General features: G+C 40.5%; 1 protein-coding gene across 1 annotated transcript; it reads left to right on the top strand.

Annotated features, from left to right (window-relative positions):
- The first annotated feature begins 8212 nt into the window (after positions 1-8212).
- Positions 8213-9945, top strand: LOC147368201 (olfactory receptor 10H3-like). Its single transcript, XM_086413422.1, has 2 exons — positions 8213-8228; positions 8990-9945. The coding sequence occupies exon 2, from the start codon at positions 9097-9099 to the stop codon at positions 9943-9945; it is 849 nt and encodes a 282-aa protein (XP_086269548.1). The 5' UTR covers positions 8213-8228; positions 8990-9096.
- The last annotated feature ends 9567 nt before the right edge of the window (positions 9946-19512 follow it).

The following is a 19512-nucleotide window of genomic DNA, read 5'->3' as shown; positions in this document are numbered from 1 at the left end:
GAAAGAATCATGTTAGTTCACTAGCAATATTTGGAAACATCCTTTGTCTCTACTATAAATTGTGAAGAAGTCCCAGATGGTAAGGACTGCCTCTTTTGAAAATGTTATGTACAATGGATGACTAAGTGGCTAGCACAAGCCCCGGGGTATAGCCAGTGCTCCATGACTGATCACAAATCTGGAGACATCTTAGAATACACTGATCATCCTGGGAAATGGGCAAGAATCAGACTATGTGAATATGAGAGAATTGACAGCATAGGTGACTTCTGAATTATATCCAAGAAGGGTCAGTGTGCTTCCCGGGGATCACTAAAGAAAAAAATCAACTCATTCTAGTTTGACTAATGTCATTGCATTCTGAAATTTAATCAACTGTATTTTTACTCCTTTACCATATTTTGTATTAATTGCTTTACAAATTTATGACTTTTTACACGGTATTAATTTAATTTACAAATTAAAAACAACCAAAGAAGTTGAACTTAGTGGATGTACATAGAATTAAGAGTCATGCTCTAGACCCCAGGGGCTGGATCAGAGTAAGAAGACTGAGGCAGGTTGATGAAAGTGCAGAGTTGTAGCCCATCTTTATTTAAAATGCTGATACTGTGTTCATTGTGAACTTTTTACATTACTTTTGATTTTTAAAAATATTGCATGAAATGTGATTTTTCTTGGCCACTGAATTGTGTGGTGGTCCCTTAAATTTAGTTGTCAAGGAGATTTGCTTGCACCTAGTCCTAACCTTACTATAGTGACTTTGCCTTGAGTGTGTGCTAAGTCACTTCAGTCATGGCCGACTCTTTGAGACCCCGTGGACTGTAGCCTGCCAGGCTCCTCTGTCAATGGGATTTCAAAGGTAAGAATATGGGAGTGGGCCATTTCCTTCTCCAGGGGATATTTCCAACCCTGGAACTGAACCACGTCTCCTGCAGTGGCAGGTGGATTCTTTACCAATGAGCCGCCTGGGAAGCACTTGTTAAGTAAATACTGCAGGGTTTATCCTCCTTGGCACTGCTGACATCTGAAGCTGGCTCATCTTTGCAGTGGGGTCTATTCTGTACGAGAGATGGACTATTTCCTGCCATATCAGTAAACAAGCAGGTCACAATCATTGGCAATTGCAGCCCTCCAATGTGAGCTGGTGAGCCCTAAAGGCACTCTGGAAGGAGAAGAATACCTTCTAGCAGCCATCAGACTATACCCGTTCCCTACGGTGAGCCCTGTAGGAACTCACATGTACAGATGTGCAAGCTGGGTCATAAAGGTTGAGTGCTGAAGAATTAATGCTTTCTAGTTGTGATGCTGGAGAAGACTCTTGAGAGTCCCTTGGACAGAAAGAGGATCAAACCAGTCAATCCTAAAGGAAATCAACCCTGAATAATCATTGGAAGGACTGATGCTAAAGCTGAAGTTCTAGTACTTTGGCCACCTGACACAAAGAGCCGACTCATCGGAAAATACCCTGATGCTGGGAAAGATTGAGAGCAGGAGAAGAATGGGGAGACAAAGGATGAGATGTTTGGATGGCATCACCAACCCAATGGACATGAGTTTGAGCAGACTCTGGGAGATAGTGAAAGACAGGAAAGCCTGGTGTGCTGCAGTCCATGGGGCCACAAAGAGTCAGACACGACTTAGTCACTGAAAAACAACAACAGTGAGCCCCATGGGAGTGCAGGCATGTGAAACACACAGGAAACTGGCCCGAGATAGGTGAGGTGCCTATGAAACGAAAGATTTCAGTGAGCCCAGCTTCCTGTATCTTCCCACACACAGAAAAGCCCTGAATTCCTTAACTTGGGATATTTGGTTTTCTTTAATTAATAGTAATCTTTTGATGTTCCCACTACCTGCCCTTGTTACAAAACTTCTATATAAACTATATAACCTGGATCCTCCCCTCACCTCCACTGAGTCATTCGCTCAAGGCTACTTGAGATGCTGCCTCCCGGGCTTCAATCTACTCAGTTCAGTCACACAGTTGTGTCCAAATCTTTGCGACTTCAAGGACTGCAGCTTGCCAGGCTTTCTTGTCCATCACCAACTTCCGGAGCTTTCATGTCCATCTGGATGTATGTCCATCCATCCAGTCAGTGATGCCATCCAACCATCTCATCTTCTATCATCCCCTTCTCCTATTGCCTTCAATCTTTCCCAGCATCAGGGTCTTTTTCAATGAGTCGGATCTTCACATCAGGTGGCCAAAATATTGGAGTTTCAGCTTCAGCATCAGTCCTTCCAATGCATATTCAGGACTGATTTCCTTTAGGATGGACTGGCTGGATCTCCTTACAGTACAAGGGAATCTCAAGAGTCTTCTCCAACACCACATTTGAAAAGCATCAATCTTCAGCGCTCAGCTTGCTTTATGGTCCAACTCTCACATCCATATATGACTACTGGGAAAACCATAGCTTTGACTAGATGGACCTTTGTCAGTAAAGTAATATCTCTCCTTTTTAATATGTTGTCTAGGTTTTTCATAGCTTTTCTTCCAAGAAGCAAGTGTCTTCCAAAATAAAACCTAAGTCTCAACTTTTAGGTTGTGACTATTTTTTAAGTCGATGTGCATTCTAGGAAGTTGAACAGCATCCCTGGCCTTGACCCACTAGACATTATAGCACATCTCCCCCTCCCCCAGTTGTAACAATCAAAAATGTCTCCAGAAAGTCCCAAGTGTCCTTTGAAGGGGTCACTTGTGAGAGCTGTTGGAGTACAGGAATGAAGGACAACCTGGCTGATGCTCCCAAGCTGCAGTCACACTCCTTTTGATGGCCCTTAGCACCTGGTCTGGGCTTCCCTGGTGACTCAGAGAGTAAAGAATCTGCCTGCAATGCAGGAGACCAGGCTTCAATCCCTGGGTCAGGGAGACCCCCTGGAGGAAGAAATAGTTGGGAAGATCCCCTGGAAAAGGGAAGGGCAACCCACTCCAGTATCCTTGTCTGGAGAATTCCTCCGACACAGGAGCCTTGCCGGCTACAGCCCATGGGGTCACAGAGTCAAACACAACTGAGTGAATAATACACTAACTAACACTAGAACCTGGTCCGTGTCTTGGTGAGAGCTCTGACATTTCTCTGTGTGTCTTGCCACTAAGCACCATGGAAACTCTTCAAAGAGAGAGACTAGCAACAGATCGATCTCTGTACTCTCAAAACTAGTACAAGAGTTGAGACACAGAAGGCCATAGGTAACTATTAAATAGATCTTTGAAAGCTGGCATTTACTGGGTCCTTACTGTGTGCCAATCATGGTCAGTGCCCTACATAGAGGACGTTATTTAACTCTCTGAGCCATCCCAACAGGTGCATGCGTGTGTGTTAAGGAGCTTCTCTCATGTCTCATTCTGCAACCCTATGAACACTAGCCCACCAGGCTCCTCTGTCCATGGGATTCTCCAGGCAAGAATACTGGAGTGGGTTGCCATGCCCTCTTCCAGATGATCTTCCTGACCCAGGGATCAAACCCTGGTCTCCTGTATTGCAGGCAGATTCTTTACCACACGGCGACTCTCTTATTTCAACTTTTCTCTAAGTGTGAAGGTTGCATGAGTGCTTCAGTCATGTGCCACTCTTTGCACTCCTACAGACTGTAGCTCTCCCTGCTCCTGTGCCCATGGACTTTTCCAGGCAAGAATACTGGAGGGGGTTGCCATTTCCTTCTCCAGGGCATCCTCTCACCCAGGGGTCAAGCCCATGTCTCTTGCATCTCTGTTGGCAGACAGATTCTTTCCCATTAATGCCACCCGGGAAGCCCATTCTAAGAGGTGGATATACCATATTGCAGGAAAGTGATGTGTGAAGGGCTGGATGGAAAGACAAACATTGGAAGCCTAAGTTGAGTGACCTTGAATGAGTCATACAACCATCCTGAGCTTCAGTCTCCCCTCTATCAGATGCAGTGGGTGTGATTTTACTGCCGTGATCCCTCTTTGTGAGGCTCATTCACATATGTATTGAGATAACATATGTGAAGAATAACAGGCAACCTGCTGTATATTCTGCAAAGGAGGCTGCTCAGGGTTCTCCAGTTTGACTGGACTTGTTTCCACATCCTCACACTTCATGTTAACATGAGAGGTGTTTACTGCTCAACTTATAAAGAAGGACTGAATTCAACTTTAGGACAAATGAGGTATAGTTTACTCTTCAACTTAAACGTGTGTGTGCATGTGCTTAGTCACTCAGTCATATCCAACTTTGTGCAACCCTAAGGACTACAGGCGGTCAGACTCCTCTAAGGGATTCTCCAGGGAAGAATGCTGGAGTGCGTTGTCATGCCCTCCTCCAGTTGGGCCCTCCTCTTACCCAACGTGGGGATTGAACCCAGGTCTCCTGCATTGCAGGCAGATTCTTTACTGTCTGAGCCACCAGGGAAGACCAAGAATACTGAAGTGGGTAGCCTATCCCTTCTCCAAGGGATCTTCTCAACCCAGAGGTCAAACCAGGGTCTCCTGCATTGCAGGTGGATTTTTACCTGCTGAGCTACCAGGGAAGCCCTTCAACTTAAACATAAATACACATATTTTCTTTTCCTTTAACTTTGGCTACTTTGTCTAATTAATACTTGTGTTTTATAATTACACTTGTTGCTGTGTATAACAGAATCACCATAACTAGTGTTCATTAAGTATTATAAAGACTTATTTTTATTTTTTTAGATAATCCAAGAATTCTTTAATTCCTTTTATTTTATTTTACTTTTTAACTTTACAATATTGTATTGGTTTTGCCATGTATCAACATGAATCTGCCACAGGTATACACCTGTGCCCCATCCTGAACCCTCTTCCTTCTTCCCTCCCCATACCATCCCTCTGGGTCATCCCAGTGCACCAGCCACAAGCATCCAGTACCTGCATCGAACCTGGACTGGTGACTCGTTTCATATATCATATTATACATGTTCCAATGCCGTTCTCCCAAATCATCTCACCCTCTCCCTCTCCCACAGAGTCCAAAAGACTGTTCTATACATCAGTGTCTCTTTTGCTGTCTCATATATCGGAGAAGGCAGTGGCATCCCACTCCAGCATTCTTGCCTGGAAAATCCCATGGATGGAGGAGCTTGGTGGGCCGCAGTCCATGGGGTCGCTAACAGTCGGACAAGACTGAGCAACTTCACTTTCACTTTTCACTTTCATGTATTGGAGAAGGAAATAGCAACCCACTCCAGTGTTCTTGCCTGCAGAATCCCAGGGACGGGGAGCCTGATGGGCTGCTGTCTATGGGGTCGCACAGAGTCGGACACGACTGAAGTGACTTAGTAGCAGCAGCAGCATACAGGGTTATTGTTACCATCTTTCTAAATTCCATATATATGCGTTAGTATACTGTATTGATGTTTTTCTTTCTGGCTTACTTCACTCTGTATAATAGGCTCCAGTTTCATCCATCTCAGTAGAACTGACTCAAATGCATTCTTTTTAATGGCTGAGTAATACCTCATTGTGTATCTGTAGCACTGCTTTCTTTTTTTTTTTAATTTTATTTTATTTTTAAACTTTACATAATTGTATTAGTTTTGCCAAATATCAAAATGAATCCACCACAGGTATACATGTGTTCCCCATCCTGAACCCTCCTCCCTCCTCCCTCCCCATACCATCCCTCTGGGTCGTCCCAGTGCACTAGCCCCAAGCATCCAGTATCGTGCATCGAACTTGGACTGGCATCTCGTTTCATACATGATCTTTTACATGTTTCAATGTCATTCTCCCAAATCTTCCCACCCTCTCCCTCTCCCACAGAGTCCATAAGACTGTTCTATACATCAGTGTCTCTTTTGCTGTCTCGTACACAGGGTTATTGTTACCATCTTTCTAAATTCCATATATATGCGTTAGTATACTGTATTGGTGTTTTTCCTTCGGGCTTACTTCACTCTGTATAATAGGCTCCAGTTTCATCCATCTCAGTAGAACTGATTCAAAAGTATTCTTTTTAATGTCTGAGTAATACTCCACTGTGTATCTGTAGCATTGCTTTCTTATCCATTCATCTGTTGATGGACATCTAGGTTGCTTCCATGTCCTGGCTATTATAAACAGTGCTGCGATGAACACTGGGGTACACATGTCTCTTTCCCTTCTGGTTTCCTCAGTGTGTATGCCCAGCAGTGGGATTGCTGGGTCATAAGGCAGTTTTATTTCCAGTTTTTTAAGGAATCTCCACACTGTTCTCCATAGTGGCTGTACTAGTTTGCATTCCCACAAACAGTGTAAGAGGGTTCCCTTTTCTCCACACCCTCTCCAGCATTTATTGCTTGTAGACTTTTGGATCGCAGCCATTCTGACTGGTGTGAAATGGTACCTCATAGTGGTTTTGATTTGCATTTCTCTGATAATGAGTGATGTTGAGCATCTTTTCATGTGTTTGTTAGCCATCTGTATGTCTTCTTTGGAGAAATGTCTATTTAGTTCTTTGGTCCATTTTTTGATTGGGTCATTTATTTTTCTGGAATTGAGCTGTAGGAGTTGCTTGTATATTTTTGAGAATAGTTGTTTGTCAGTTGCTTCATTTGCTATTATTTTCTCCCATTCTGAAGGCTGTCTTTTCACCTTGCTTATAGTTTCCTTTGTTGCACGGAAGCTTTTAAGTGGAATTATGTCCCATTTGTTTATTTTGCTTTTATTTCCATTACTCTGGGAGGTGGGTCATAGAGGATCCTGCTGTGATTTGTGTCAGAGAGTGTTTTGCCTATGTTCTCCTCTAGGAGTTTTATAGTTTCTGGTCTTACGTTTAGATCTTTAATTCATTTTGTGATATTTTTGTGTATGGCATTAGAAAGTGTTCTAGTTTCATTCTTTTACAAGTGGTAAACCAGATTTCCCAGCACCACTTGTTAAAGAGATTGTCTTTTCTCCATTGTATATTCTTGCCTCCAGTATTTTTTCATAGTACAAATTTAGTTTAAAATTTGCAATTATGTGCTTCAATTATTTAATTATAAAATTTTATAAAGTATTAAAATTTACTTTACATTTTACTACTGTTACAAAGTATTATTTAATACAACCTTTAGCTCCCAAACACAGTGGATCTAAGAAGCTACTAAACAACAATGTCTACTTTTAATGCACTGTAATCTACCTCATTTTTATACTTGAAATTCATGGAAAATGTCTTTATGTCCTATATACAAGTTCAGTTTTTGTAAAAGTTCCCTGAACTCTTAAAGAAACTGTTCACTCTCTCTTTATTTAAGAGTCTAAATATATCCAATAACTAATTTATGCTGTTATGTGCTTAGTCACTCAGTCATGTCCAAGTCTTTGCAATCCCATGGACTGTAGCCTGCCAGGCACCTCTGTCCATGGGGATTCTCCAGGAAAGAATACTGGAGTGGGTTACCATGCCCTCTCTAGGGGGTCTTCTCAACCCAGAGATAGAACCCAAGTCTCACACATTGTAGGCAGATTCTTTACTAAGCCACCATTTACAAATATTATTAATTGCATTCTAATTAATAATTCATAAGTTACCTTTCTATACTTTGAGCAAATCTAGCTACATATTGTACCTATCTATCTCATATTGATTTATCTTTTCCTGTTTATATCTATTCACTGAAATTATGCTGATTATTTATTACTTCCTATTCCAAAGTACATAGTTACATAGATTAGTGATATTTAAGTCAATCATTATGATGTTCTTCTATATTTAATAAAATAATTTTCTTTTTCTCTTGAAGTGTGAATGTGTGTGTGTCTCTGTAATTTTTAATTTCAGTCTGCATTTAAACTAAGAATGCTTTTCATCATGCACAAAATCACAAGATCACATTTAAAATTAATATTGGGTTGCCAAAGAGTTCATTCAGGTTTTTACATAAGATATTACAGAAAAACCTGAATAAACTTTTTGGCCTGCTCAATAATTAAGTTAATAATGATCTCACAGTACTTACACCTAATTATTCATTCATAACATAGTGAAAATTTCCTCTGTTGCCTTAAAATTAGTTTACACTGGCTCATCTAAACTAGTATCCAAGCTAGGACTGTATATTGCAATTGCTTGTTATGTCCCTTGAATTTTCCATATTCTTTAGTGAGAGTGATATCTACATTACAAAATCAATTGTTCTGTAGCATGTTCCATCTTTAGATTTGTCTGATTGCATCTTCGTGGTGTCATTTAGCTTGTTCCTCCATTCTTTATACAATGATCCTTCAATCTGGCAATCAGCTTAGTGGGCACATTTGCAATCTGGTTCTGGCATGCATTTCACATTAAGCCATTACTGACTGAAAGTTTCTTTTCACACTGGCACAAGATGTCCTAAGCTTGGTTTCTTTCTCAGAAGATTTCTCCAGGGAAACTTGATGCTTTGAGTTGCAATTGTAAATGGAAGATAATTACTGTTTCTTTAAATTTCATTTTGTCTGTTTTCAAAATTACTGCCTCAGCTGTCACTTGGTACATTTTTTCTGGCATATAGTCTTCCATCTATTTATTTTCAAACTTTTCTGTTCAACTCACTTAGTATAGTAAATATCAATATGAAACAACACAGAAAAAACAGTTCCATTAATATAGTATTAAAATAAATACGAATGTAATAAATTCTCAATTAAAAGACAAAGATTCTGAGAGGAAAAACATTTTACAGCCTTGAGAACCAGATAAGTATTTCCTACAACAGGCACATTATTCAAGAGAATATGATCCTGATCATCCATGTTTGTCTTCAATGCTTCCAAAAAGAGAAAACTTTTCATGTTGTCATCACTGTGGAAAACCCAGAAGCTAAACTATGTCTTCAGCATTGAATATACTAATCTCATTTTATTTTTATCACATTATGGAATGAAACAGCCATTATGATTTATTCCACTTACTGATGAAAATTTTCAGACCCAGAAAAGTTAAGAAGGTAGTTATATAGTACAGAAGTCTTCAATTATCATTTAACCTAATTTAGAAACTCTGTTTTAACCACTGGGCATTCATCTTGTTTCTGATCTCCCCAGATGCAGCATCCTTGTCTGGTCAGAACTTCAGCACAGTGTCTGAATTTATCCTCATTGGCTTCTCCAACTTCCCTCAGCATCTCCTGCCCGCCTTCTTCCTGCTGTTCCTGCTGATGTACCTGTTCACACTGCTGGGGAACCTGCTCATCATGGGCACCATCTGGAGGGAGCACAGCCTCCACACCCCCATGTACCTCTTCCTGTGTGCCCTCTCCATCTCTGAGATCCTGTTCACTGTTGCAGTCACCCCTCGCATGCTGGCGGACATGCTCTCCACCCACCGCTCCATCACCTTTGTGGCCTGTGCCAGCCAGATGTTCTTCTCCCTTACATTTGGCTTCACTCACTCCTTTCTGGTCATGATCATGGGCTACGACCGCTACGTGGCCATCTGCCACCCCCTGCACTACAACGTGCTCATGAGCACCTGTGACTGTGCCCGTCTTGTGTCCTGGTGCTGGGCTGGAGGCTCAGTCATGGGGATGATGGCGACACTGATAGTTTTCCACCTCACTTTCTGTAGGTCTAATAAGATTTACCATTTTTCCTGTCATGTCCTTGCCGTGTTAAAGTTGCCCTGTGGAAAGGAGACAGCCTCTGTCACCATGGGTGTGATCCTGGTCTGTGTCACAGCCCTGATGGGGTGCTTATTCTTCGTCGTCCTCTCCTATGTCTTCACCGTGGCTGCCATCCTGAGGATCCCCTCCACTGAGGGCCGGCACAAGACCTTCTCCACCTGTGTCTCCCACCTCACCATAGTGGTCGTGCACTACGGTTTTGCCTCCATCATCTACCTCAAACCCAAGGGCCCTCATTCTATGGACAGTAACACTCTGCTGGCCACCACCTACACAGTCTTCACCCCCTTTCTTAGCCCCATCATTGTCAGTCTCAGGAATAAGGAGCTGAAGAACGCCATACAGAGAAGCTTCCGCAGAAAATTCTCTTCTCTAAACTCCTGATGGCCAGTTGGGTGGTGAACAAAGGGCTAGGATCATAATATTTGTCTCCATAGAACTATGGTAAGCATTCAGATGTGTTAAAATATCTACATTCCATACTAGCTATTTATTTTTCCTCCATTTGCAGTCCTTCTGACACCACTCTTTCATGACACTATGTGATAAACTCCATCTCATCATCTATGGCTTAGAACATGTATCTATGGTCAAGTAGGGAGCATCCCATGAATGAGTGTTGGCCCTGATGCCCATGGTTCTTTCTGAATGGACAAGCAAGAAAACACTTAATTTTTCTCTTTACCCACCAATATAAAATAAAAAACAACAACAGAAAATAATTATACAAACCAACAAACATTGAAAATTTTCTCTATATCAAGCACCATGTCCAGTGTTTTATAACTATTTTTTTACCTATGAAAATGTAAAAGCAAAAAGAATAAATTACTTGTCTTCATGGAAATTGTTTATGATTTATAGGGCTATGAGAGAGAAGAAGTAGAAACGAAAATGGCGGAGGGAAGAAAAGTAAGAAAGAAAGAGTGATTTAGAGGACAAAGAAGGGTGATAGAGGGAAGGAGAAAGGGAAGAGGCATCAACGCTTAGGTACACACGTACACATGTTAAAAGCGTGTTGTTATCTCATGTCTTACAGAAATCTTTTTCCCACACTTCAGTTCAGTTCAGTTCAGTCACTCAGTCATGTTCGACTCTTTGCGACCCCATGAATGGCAGCACGCCAGGCCTCCCTGTCCATCACCAACTCCCGGAGTTCACTCAGACTCACATCCATCGAGTCAGTGATGCCATCCAGCCATCTCATCCTCTGTCGTCCCCTTCTTCTCCTGCCCCCAATCCCTCCCAGCATCAGAGTCTTTTCCAATGAGTCAACTCTTCGCATAAGGTGGCCAAAGTACTGGAGTTTCAGCTTTAGTATCATTCCTTCCAAAGAAATCCCAGGGCTGATCTCCATCAGAATGGACTGCTTGGATCTCCTTGCAGTCCAAGGGACTCTCAAGAGTCTTCTCCAACACCACAGTTCAAAAGCATCAATTCTTCAGCGCTCAGCCTTCTTCACAGTCCAACTCTCACATCCATACATGACCACAGGAAAAAACCATAGCCTTGACTAGATGGACCTCTGTTGGCAAAGTAATGTCTCTGCTTTTAAATATGCTATGTAGGAGGAGCCAGGATGGCAGAGGAGTAGGATGGGGAGTAACACTTTCTCCCCCACAAATTCATCAAAAGAGCATTTAAACGTCGAGTAAATTCCACAAAACAACTTCTGAATGCCGGCAGAGGACATCAGGCACCCAGAAAAGCAACCCAACTCTTCGAAAGGAGGTAGGAAAAAATATAAAAGACAAAAAAAGAGACGAAAGAGGGAGGGACGGAGTTCCGTCCCGGGAAGGGAGTCTTAAAAAGAGAGAAGTTTCCAAACACCAGGAAACCTTCTCACTGCCGAATCTGTGCCGAGCTTTGGAAGCACAGAGGGCAACTTAACAGGGAGAAAAAATAAATAAACAATTAAAACTCGCAGATTGCGAGCCCTACGGTAACTCCCCCAGCAGAGAAGCAGCGCAGATGCCTGCACACGCCATTGGCAAGCAGGGTCTGGGCAGGGAGGCCCGGCGCGGGCTGCATCGCTTAGAGCAAGAATCTGGCCTGAATACCCTGAGCGCTATCTGAGCAAAATAATTTGGGCTAGCAAACCAGACTGTGGGATATATAGCACGAGAAAAGCCAGCCCTAAGCTAAGATACAGCCAGGCCTGCGCACGGAACAAAGGACTGGACAGAGATAGCCGGCTGCAGACCTTCCCCCTCCGGTGACAGGCAGCCGGAACTGGAAGAGGGCAATCACAGCCCCAGAGAGACATTATCTATAAAATGTAAGCAGGCTTCTTTGCTAACTAAAACTTCTTGGGGGTCTGGACGGTCAACATCTGCCTGAGAAAGTGCGCCGGTTTTACGCCCAGATAACCGAGTGGTGGGGAGGCGATAAGTCTCAGCATTGGCGCTCGCCAAAAACCTCATCACCTGAGCTGCTCGGACCTGGGGAGAGCACAAAACGCAGGCCCAATTGAGTCTGCGCCTCTGAGGACTACCTGAGTGCCTGAACCTGAGCGGCTTGGACCTGGGAGGTACATGCAGCCCAGGGCCGGCCTCAGATTGTTCCCGGCGGAACAACCTAGAGCCCGAGCAGTGTGGGCAGGGAGGCTACACGCACCGTGAGCAGGGGCAGACCCAGTGTGGCTGAGGCACTGCAAGCGCACACCAGTGTTATTTGTTTGCAGCATCCCTCCCTCCCTCCCCACAGCGCGACTGAACAAGTGAGCCTAAAAAAAAAAAAAAAAAAAAGTGTCCTCCACCGTCCCCTTTGTGTCAGGGTGGAAAGCAGACACTGAAGAGACCAGCAAACAGAAGAAGTTGTAACAGAGGGAAACGCCTCAGAGATTAAAACCCTGTGGTTACTACAGACTACATAGGAAGGGGCCTATAGATCTTGAGAAATACAAGTCGGACCAAGGAACTAGCCAAAAATGAACCGAACCCACAATAGTCACAACAAAACCAGAGAAAGTCCTAGATATATTTTTACTATTTTTACGATCATTCTTTCTTTCTTTTTTTTTTTAATTAAAAAAAAAATTTAAGTCCTCTATTGTTCCTTTAATTTTCACTTTTATAACCTATTACTTTGCAAAAAAAAAAAAAAACCCTATTTTTTTCTTCTTCAGCAAACTTCATATATATATATATATATAAAATAATTTTTTGACCTTGTTTTTTTTTTCTTTTCTTCTTTTCTTTAACATTGTATTTTTGAAATTCCAAACTCTACTCTAGGTTTTTAATTTTAGCTTTTTGGTATATGTTATCAATTTTGTACCTATAGTTTTTTTTTATAATTTCTGTGGCTTTTTTTCCCTCTGTTTCTTTCTCTTCTTCTTTTATATAACATTGTATATCTGAAATTCCAAACTCTACTCTAGATTTTTAATTTATGCTTTTTGGTATTTGATATCAATTTTGTACCTGTATTTTCTTTATAATTTTTGCAACATTGTTTTTGTTTGTTTGTTTGTTTTCTCTCTTTATTTTTCTTCTTCCTTTTTTTTAACATTGTATTTTTGAAATTTCAAACTCTACTCTAGATTTTTAATTTTTGCTTTTTGGTATTAGTTATCAATTTTGTATCTGTATTTTCTTTATAATTTTCACGACCTTGTTTGTTTTTCTTTGTTCGTTTTTTCTCTCTTTCTTTTCCTTCTTCTTTTCTTTAACATCGCATTTTTGAAATTCCAAACTCTACTCTAGATTTTAAATTTTTGCTTCTATGTATTTGTTACCAATTTTGTACCTTTAAGAACCCAATCTTCAGGACGCATTTTTCACTAGGGAGCGAGATTACTGGCTTGACTGCTCTCTCTCCCTTTGGACCCTCCTTTTGCTCCACCGGGTCGCCTGAGTCTCCTCCCTAACCCCTCTCTACTCTACTCAACTCTGTGAATTTCTGTGTGTTCCAGATGGTGGAGAACACTTAGGGAACTGATTACTGGCTGGATCTGTCTCCCTCCTTTTCAATCCCCCCTTTTATCCTTCTGGCCACTTCTGTCTCCTTCCTCCTTCTTCTCTTCTCTGTATAACTCCGTGAACATCTCTGAGTGGTTCAGTTGTGGAGTGCACATAAGTAAGTGACTGCTGGCTAGCCCACTCTCTCCACTATTGATTCCACCTCATCTTATTTGGGTCACCTCTAACTCCCTCCTCCCTCTTCTCTTCTCCATGTAACGCTGTGAACCTCTCTGACTGACCCTCACAGTAGAGAAACTTTTCATCTTTAATGTAGATGTTTTATCAGTGGTGCTGTATAGAAGGAGAAGTTTTGAAACTATTGTAAAAATAAGATTGATAACTGGAAGCAGGAGGCTTAAGTCCAAACCCTGACTCCAGGGAACTCCTGACTCCAGGGAACATTAATTGACAGGAGCTCATCAAACGCCTCCATACTGACACTGAAACCAAGCACCACACAAGGGCCAACAAGTTCCAGGGCAAGACATACCACACAAATTCTCCAGCAACACAGCAACACAGCCCCAAGCTTCAAGATACAGGCTGCCCAAAGTCACCCCAAAACCATAGACACCTCATAACTCATTACTGGACATTTCATTGCACTCCAGAGAGAAGAAATACAGCTCCACCCACCAGAACACCGACACAAGCTTCCCTAACCAGGAAACCTTGACAAGCCACCTGTACAAACCCACACACAGCAAGGAAACGCCACAATAAAGAGAACTCCACAAACTGCCAGAATACAGAAAGGACACCCTAAACTCAGCAATTTAAACAAGATGAAGAGACAGAGGAATAGCCAGCAGATAAAGGAACAGGATAAATGCCCACCAAACCAAACAAAAGATGAAGAGATAGGGAATCTACCTGATAAAGAATTCCAAATAATGATAGTGAAATTGATCCAAAATCTTGAAATTAAAATGGAATCACAGATAAATAGCCTGGAGACAAGGATTGAGAAGATGCAAGAAAGGTTTAACAAGGACCTAGAAAAAATAAAAAAAGAGTCAATATATAATGAATAATGCAATAAATGAAGTTAAAAACACTCTAGAGGCAATAAATAGTAGAATAACAGAGGCAGAAGATAGGATTAGTGAATTAGAAGATAGAATGGTAGAAATAAATGAATCAGAGAGGATAAAAGAAAAACGAATTAAAAGAAATGAGGACAACCTCAGAGACCTCCAGGACAATATTAAACGCTACAACATTCGAATCATAGGGGTCCCAGAAGAAGAAGACAAAAAGAAAGACCATGAGAAAATACTAGAGGAGATAATACTTCAAAACTTCCCTAAAATGGGGAAGGAAATAATCACCCAAGTGCAAGAAACCCAGAGAGTCCCAAACAGGATAAACCCAAGGCGAAACACCCCAAGACACATATTAATCAAGTTAACAAAGATCAAACACAAAGAACAAATATTAAAAGCAGCAAGGGAAAAACAACAAATAACACACAAGGGAATTCCCATAAGGATAACAGTTGATCTTTCAATAGAAACTCTTCAAGCCAGGAGGGAATGGCAAGACATACTTAAAATGATGAAAGAAAATAACCTACAGCCCAGATTATTGTACCCAGCAAGGATCTCATTCAAGTATGAAGGAGAAATCAAAAGCTTTTCAGACAAGCAAAAGCTGAGAGAATTCAGCACCACCAAAGCAGCTCTCCAGCAATTACTAAAAGATATTCTCTAGACAGGAAACACAAAAACGGTGTATAAATTCAAACCCAAAACAATAAAGTAAATGGCAACGGGATCACACTTATCAGTAATTACCTTAAACGTAAATGGGTTGAATGCCCCAACCAAAAGACAAAGACTGGCTGAATGGATACAAAAACAAGACCCCTACATATGTTGTCTACAAGAGACCCACCTCAAAACAGGGGACACATACAGACTGAAAGTGAAGGGCTGGAAAAAGATTTTCCATGCAAATAGGGACCAAAAGAAAGCAGGAGTAGCAATACTCATATCAGATAAAATAGACTTTAAAACAAAGGCTGTGAAAAGAGACAAAGATGGTCACTACATAATGATCAAAGGATCAATCCAAGAAGAAGATATAACAATTATAAATATATATGCACCCAACACAGGAGCACCGCAGTATGTAAGACAAATGCTAACAAGTATGAAAGTAGACATTAACAATAACACAATAATAGTGGGAGACTTTAATACCCCACTCACACCTATGGATAGATCAACTAAACAAAAAATTAACAAGGAAAGACAAACTTTAAACGATACAATAGACTAGTTAGACCTAATTGATATCTATAGGACATTTCATCCCAAAACAATGAATTTCACCTTTTTCTCAAGCGCACATGGAACCTTCTCCAGGATAGATCACATCCTGGGCCATAAAGCTAGCCTCAGTAAATTCAAAAAAATAGAAATCATTCCAAGCATCTTTTCTGACCACAATGCAGTAAGATTAGATCTCAACTACAGGAGAAAAACTATTAAAAATTCCAACATATGGAGGCTGAACAACACACTGCTGAATAACCAACAAATCACAGAAGAAATCAAGAAAGAAATCAAAATTTGCATAGAAACGAATGAAAATGAAAACACAACAACCCAAAACTGTGGGACACGGTAAAAGCAGTCCTAAGGGGAAAGTTCATAGCAATACAGGCACACCTCAAGAAACAAGAAAAAAGTCAAATAAATAACCTAACTCTACACCTAAAGCAACTAGAAAAGGAAGAAATGAAGAACCCCAGGGTTAGTAGAAGGAAAGAAATCTTAAAAATTAGAGCAGAAATAAATGCAAAAGAAACAAAAGAGACCATAGCAAAAATCAACAAAACCAAAAGCTGGTTCTTTGAAAGGATAAATAAAATTGACAAACCATTAGCCAGACTCATCAAGAAACAAAGGGAGAAAAATCAAATCAATAAAATTAGAAACGAAAATGGAGAAATCACGACAACACAGAAATACAAAGGATCATAAGAGACTACTATCAACAATTATATGCCAATAAAATGGACAACGTGGAAGAAATGGACAAATTCTTAGAAAAGTACAACTTTCCCAAACTCGACCAGGAAGAAATAGAAAATCTTAACAGACCCATCACAAGCACGGAAATTGAAACTGTAATCAAAAATCTTCCAGCAAACAAAAGCCCTGGTCTAGAAGGCTTCACAGCTGAATTCTACCAAAAATTTAGAGAAGAGCTAACACAGATCCTGCTCAAACTCTTCCAGAAAATTGCAGAGGAAGGTAAACTCCCAAACTCATTCTATGAGGCCACCATCACCCTAATACCAAAACCTGACAAAGATGCGACAAAAAAAGAAAACTACAGGCCAATATCACTGATGAACATAGATGCAAAAATCCTTAACAAAATTCTAGCAATCAGAATCTAACAACACATTAAAAAGATTATACACCATGACCAAGTGGGCTTTATCTAAGGGATGCAAGGATTCTTCAATATCTGCAAATCAATCAATGTAATACACAACATTAACAAATTGAAAAATAAAAACCATATGATTATCTCAATAGATGCAGAGAAAGCCTTTGACAAAATTCAACACCCATTTATGATAAAAACTCTCCAGAAAGCAGGAATAGAAGGAACATACCTCAACATAATAAAAGCTATATATGACAAACCCACAGCAAACATTATCCGCAATGGTGAAAAATTGAAAGCATTTCCTCTAAAGTCAGGAACAAGACAAGGGTGCCCACTTTCACCATTACTATTCAACATAGTCTTGGAAGTTTTGGCCACAGCAATCAGAGCAGAAAAAGAAATAAAAGGAATCCAAATTGGAAAAGAAGGAGCAAAACTCTCACTGTTTGCAGATGACATGATCCTCTACATAGAAAACCCTAAAGACTCCACCAGAAAATTACTAGAACTAATCAATGACTATAGTAAAGTTGCAGGATATAAAATCAACACACAGAAATCCCTTGCATTCCTATACACTAATAATGAGAAAACTGAAAGAGAAATTAAGGAAACAATTCCACTCACCATTGCAATGGAAAGAATAAAATACTTAGGAATATAGCTACCTAAAGAAACTAAAGACCTATATATAGAAAACTATAAAACACTGGTGAAAGAAATCAAAGAGGACACTAATAGATGGAGAAATATACCATGTTCATGGATTGGAAGAATCAATATAGTGAAAATGAGTATACTACCCAAAGCAATTTATAGATTCAGTGCAATCCCTATCAAGCTAACAACGGTATTCTTCACAGAGCTAGAACAAATAATTTCATAATTTGTATGGAAATACAAAAAACCTCAACTAGCCAAAGCTATCTTGAGAAAGAAGAATGGAGCTGGAGGAATCAACCTACCTGACTTCAGGCTCTACTACAAAGCCACAATTATCAAGACAGTATGGTACTGGCACAAAGACAGAAATATAGATCAATGGAACAAAATAGAAAGCCCAGAGATAAATCCACGCACATATGGACACCTTATCTTTGACAAAGGAGGCAAGAATATACAATGGATTAAAGACAATCTCTTTAACAAGTGGTGCTGGGAAATCTGGTCAACCACTTGTTAAAGAATGAAACTAGAACACTTTTTAACACCATACACAAAAATAAACTCAAAATGGATTAAAGATCTAAACGTAAGACCAGAAACTATACAACTCCTAGAGGAGAACATAGGCAAAACACTCTCTGACATACATCACAGCAGGATCCTCTATGACCCACCTCCCAGAATATTGGAAATAAAAGCAAAAATAAACAAATGGGACCTAATTAATCTTAAAAGCTTCTGCACATCAAAGGAAACTATTAGCAAGGTGAAAAGACAGCCTTCAGAATGGGAGAAAATAATAGCAAATGAAGCAACTGACAAACAACTATTCTCAAAAATATACAAGCAACTCCTACAGCTCAATTCCAGAAAAATAAATGACCCAATCAAAAAATGGGCCAAAGAACTAAACAGACATTTCTCCAAAGAAGACATACAGATGACTTACAAACACATGAAAAGATGCTCAACATCACTCATTATCAGAGAAATGCAAATCAAAACCACTATGAGGTACCATTTCACACCAGTCAGAATGGCTGCAATCCAAAAGTCTACAAATAATAAATGCTGGAGAGGGTGTGGAGAAAAGGGAACTCTCTTGCACTGTTGGTGGGAATGCAAACTAGTACAGCCACTCTGGAGAACAGTGTGGAGATTCCTTAAAAAACTGGAAATAGAACTGCCTTATGATCCAGCAATCCCACTGCTGGGTATACACACTGAGGAAACCAGAAGGGAATGAGACACATGTACCCCAATGTTCATCACAGCACTGTTTATAATAGCCAGGACATGGAAGCAACCTAGATGTCCATCAGCAGATGAATGGATAAGAAAGCAATGGTACATATACACAATGGAGTATTACTCAGACATTAAAAAGAAAACATTTGAATCAGTTCTAATGAGGTGGATGAAACTGGAGCCTATTATACAGAGTGAAGTAAGCCAGAAGGAAAAACGCCAATACAGTATAATAATGCATATATATGGAATTTAGAAAGATGGTAACAGTAACCCGGTGTACGAGACAGCAAAAGAGACACTGATGTATAGAACAGTCTTATGGACTCTATGGGAGAGGGAGAGGGTGGGAAGATTTGGGAGAATGGCATTGAAACATGTAAAATATCATGTATGAAATGAGATGCCAGTCCAGGTTCGATGCACAATACTGGATGCTTGGGGCTGGTGCACTGGGACGACCCAGAGGGACGGTATGGGGAGGGAGGAGGGAGGAGGGTTCAGGATGGGGAACACATGTATACCTGTGGTGGATTCATTTTGATATTTGGCAAAACTAATACAATTATGTAAAGTTTAAAAATAAATTAAATTAAAAATAAATAAATAAATATGCTATGTAGGTTGGTCATAACTTTCCTTTCAAGGAGTAAGCGTTTTTTAA

This window comes from Bos grunniens, chromosome 7, assembly GCF_055505025.1.
Source record: "Bos grunniens cultivar Pamir isolate PY7600 chromosome 7, Bosgru_T2T1.0, whole genome shotgun sequence".
NCBI classification, from domain to species: domain Eukaryota; kingdom Metazoa; phylum Chordata; class Mammalia; order Artiodactyla; family Bovidae; genus Bos; species Bos grunniens.
The sequence above is the reverse complement of the archived record's forward strand: the minus strand, read 5'-3'. Positions and strand labels throughout refer to the sequence as shown.

What these genes read in the sequence shown, in the direction of transcription:
- LOC147368201 (XM_086413422.1), top strand. Translation starts at nt 9,097, where the DNA reads ATGTACCTGTTCACACTGCTGGGGAACCTGCTCATCATGGGCACCATC.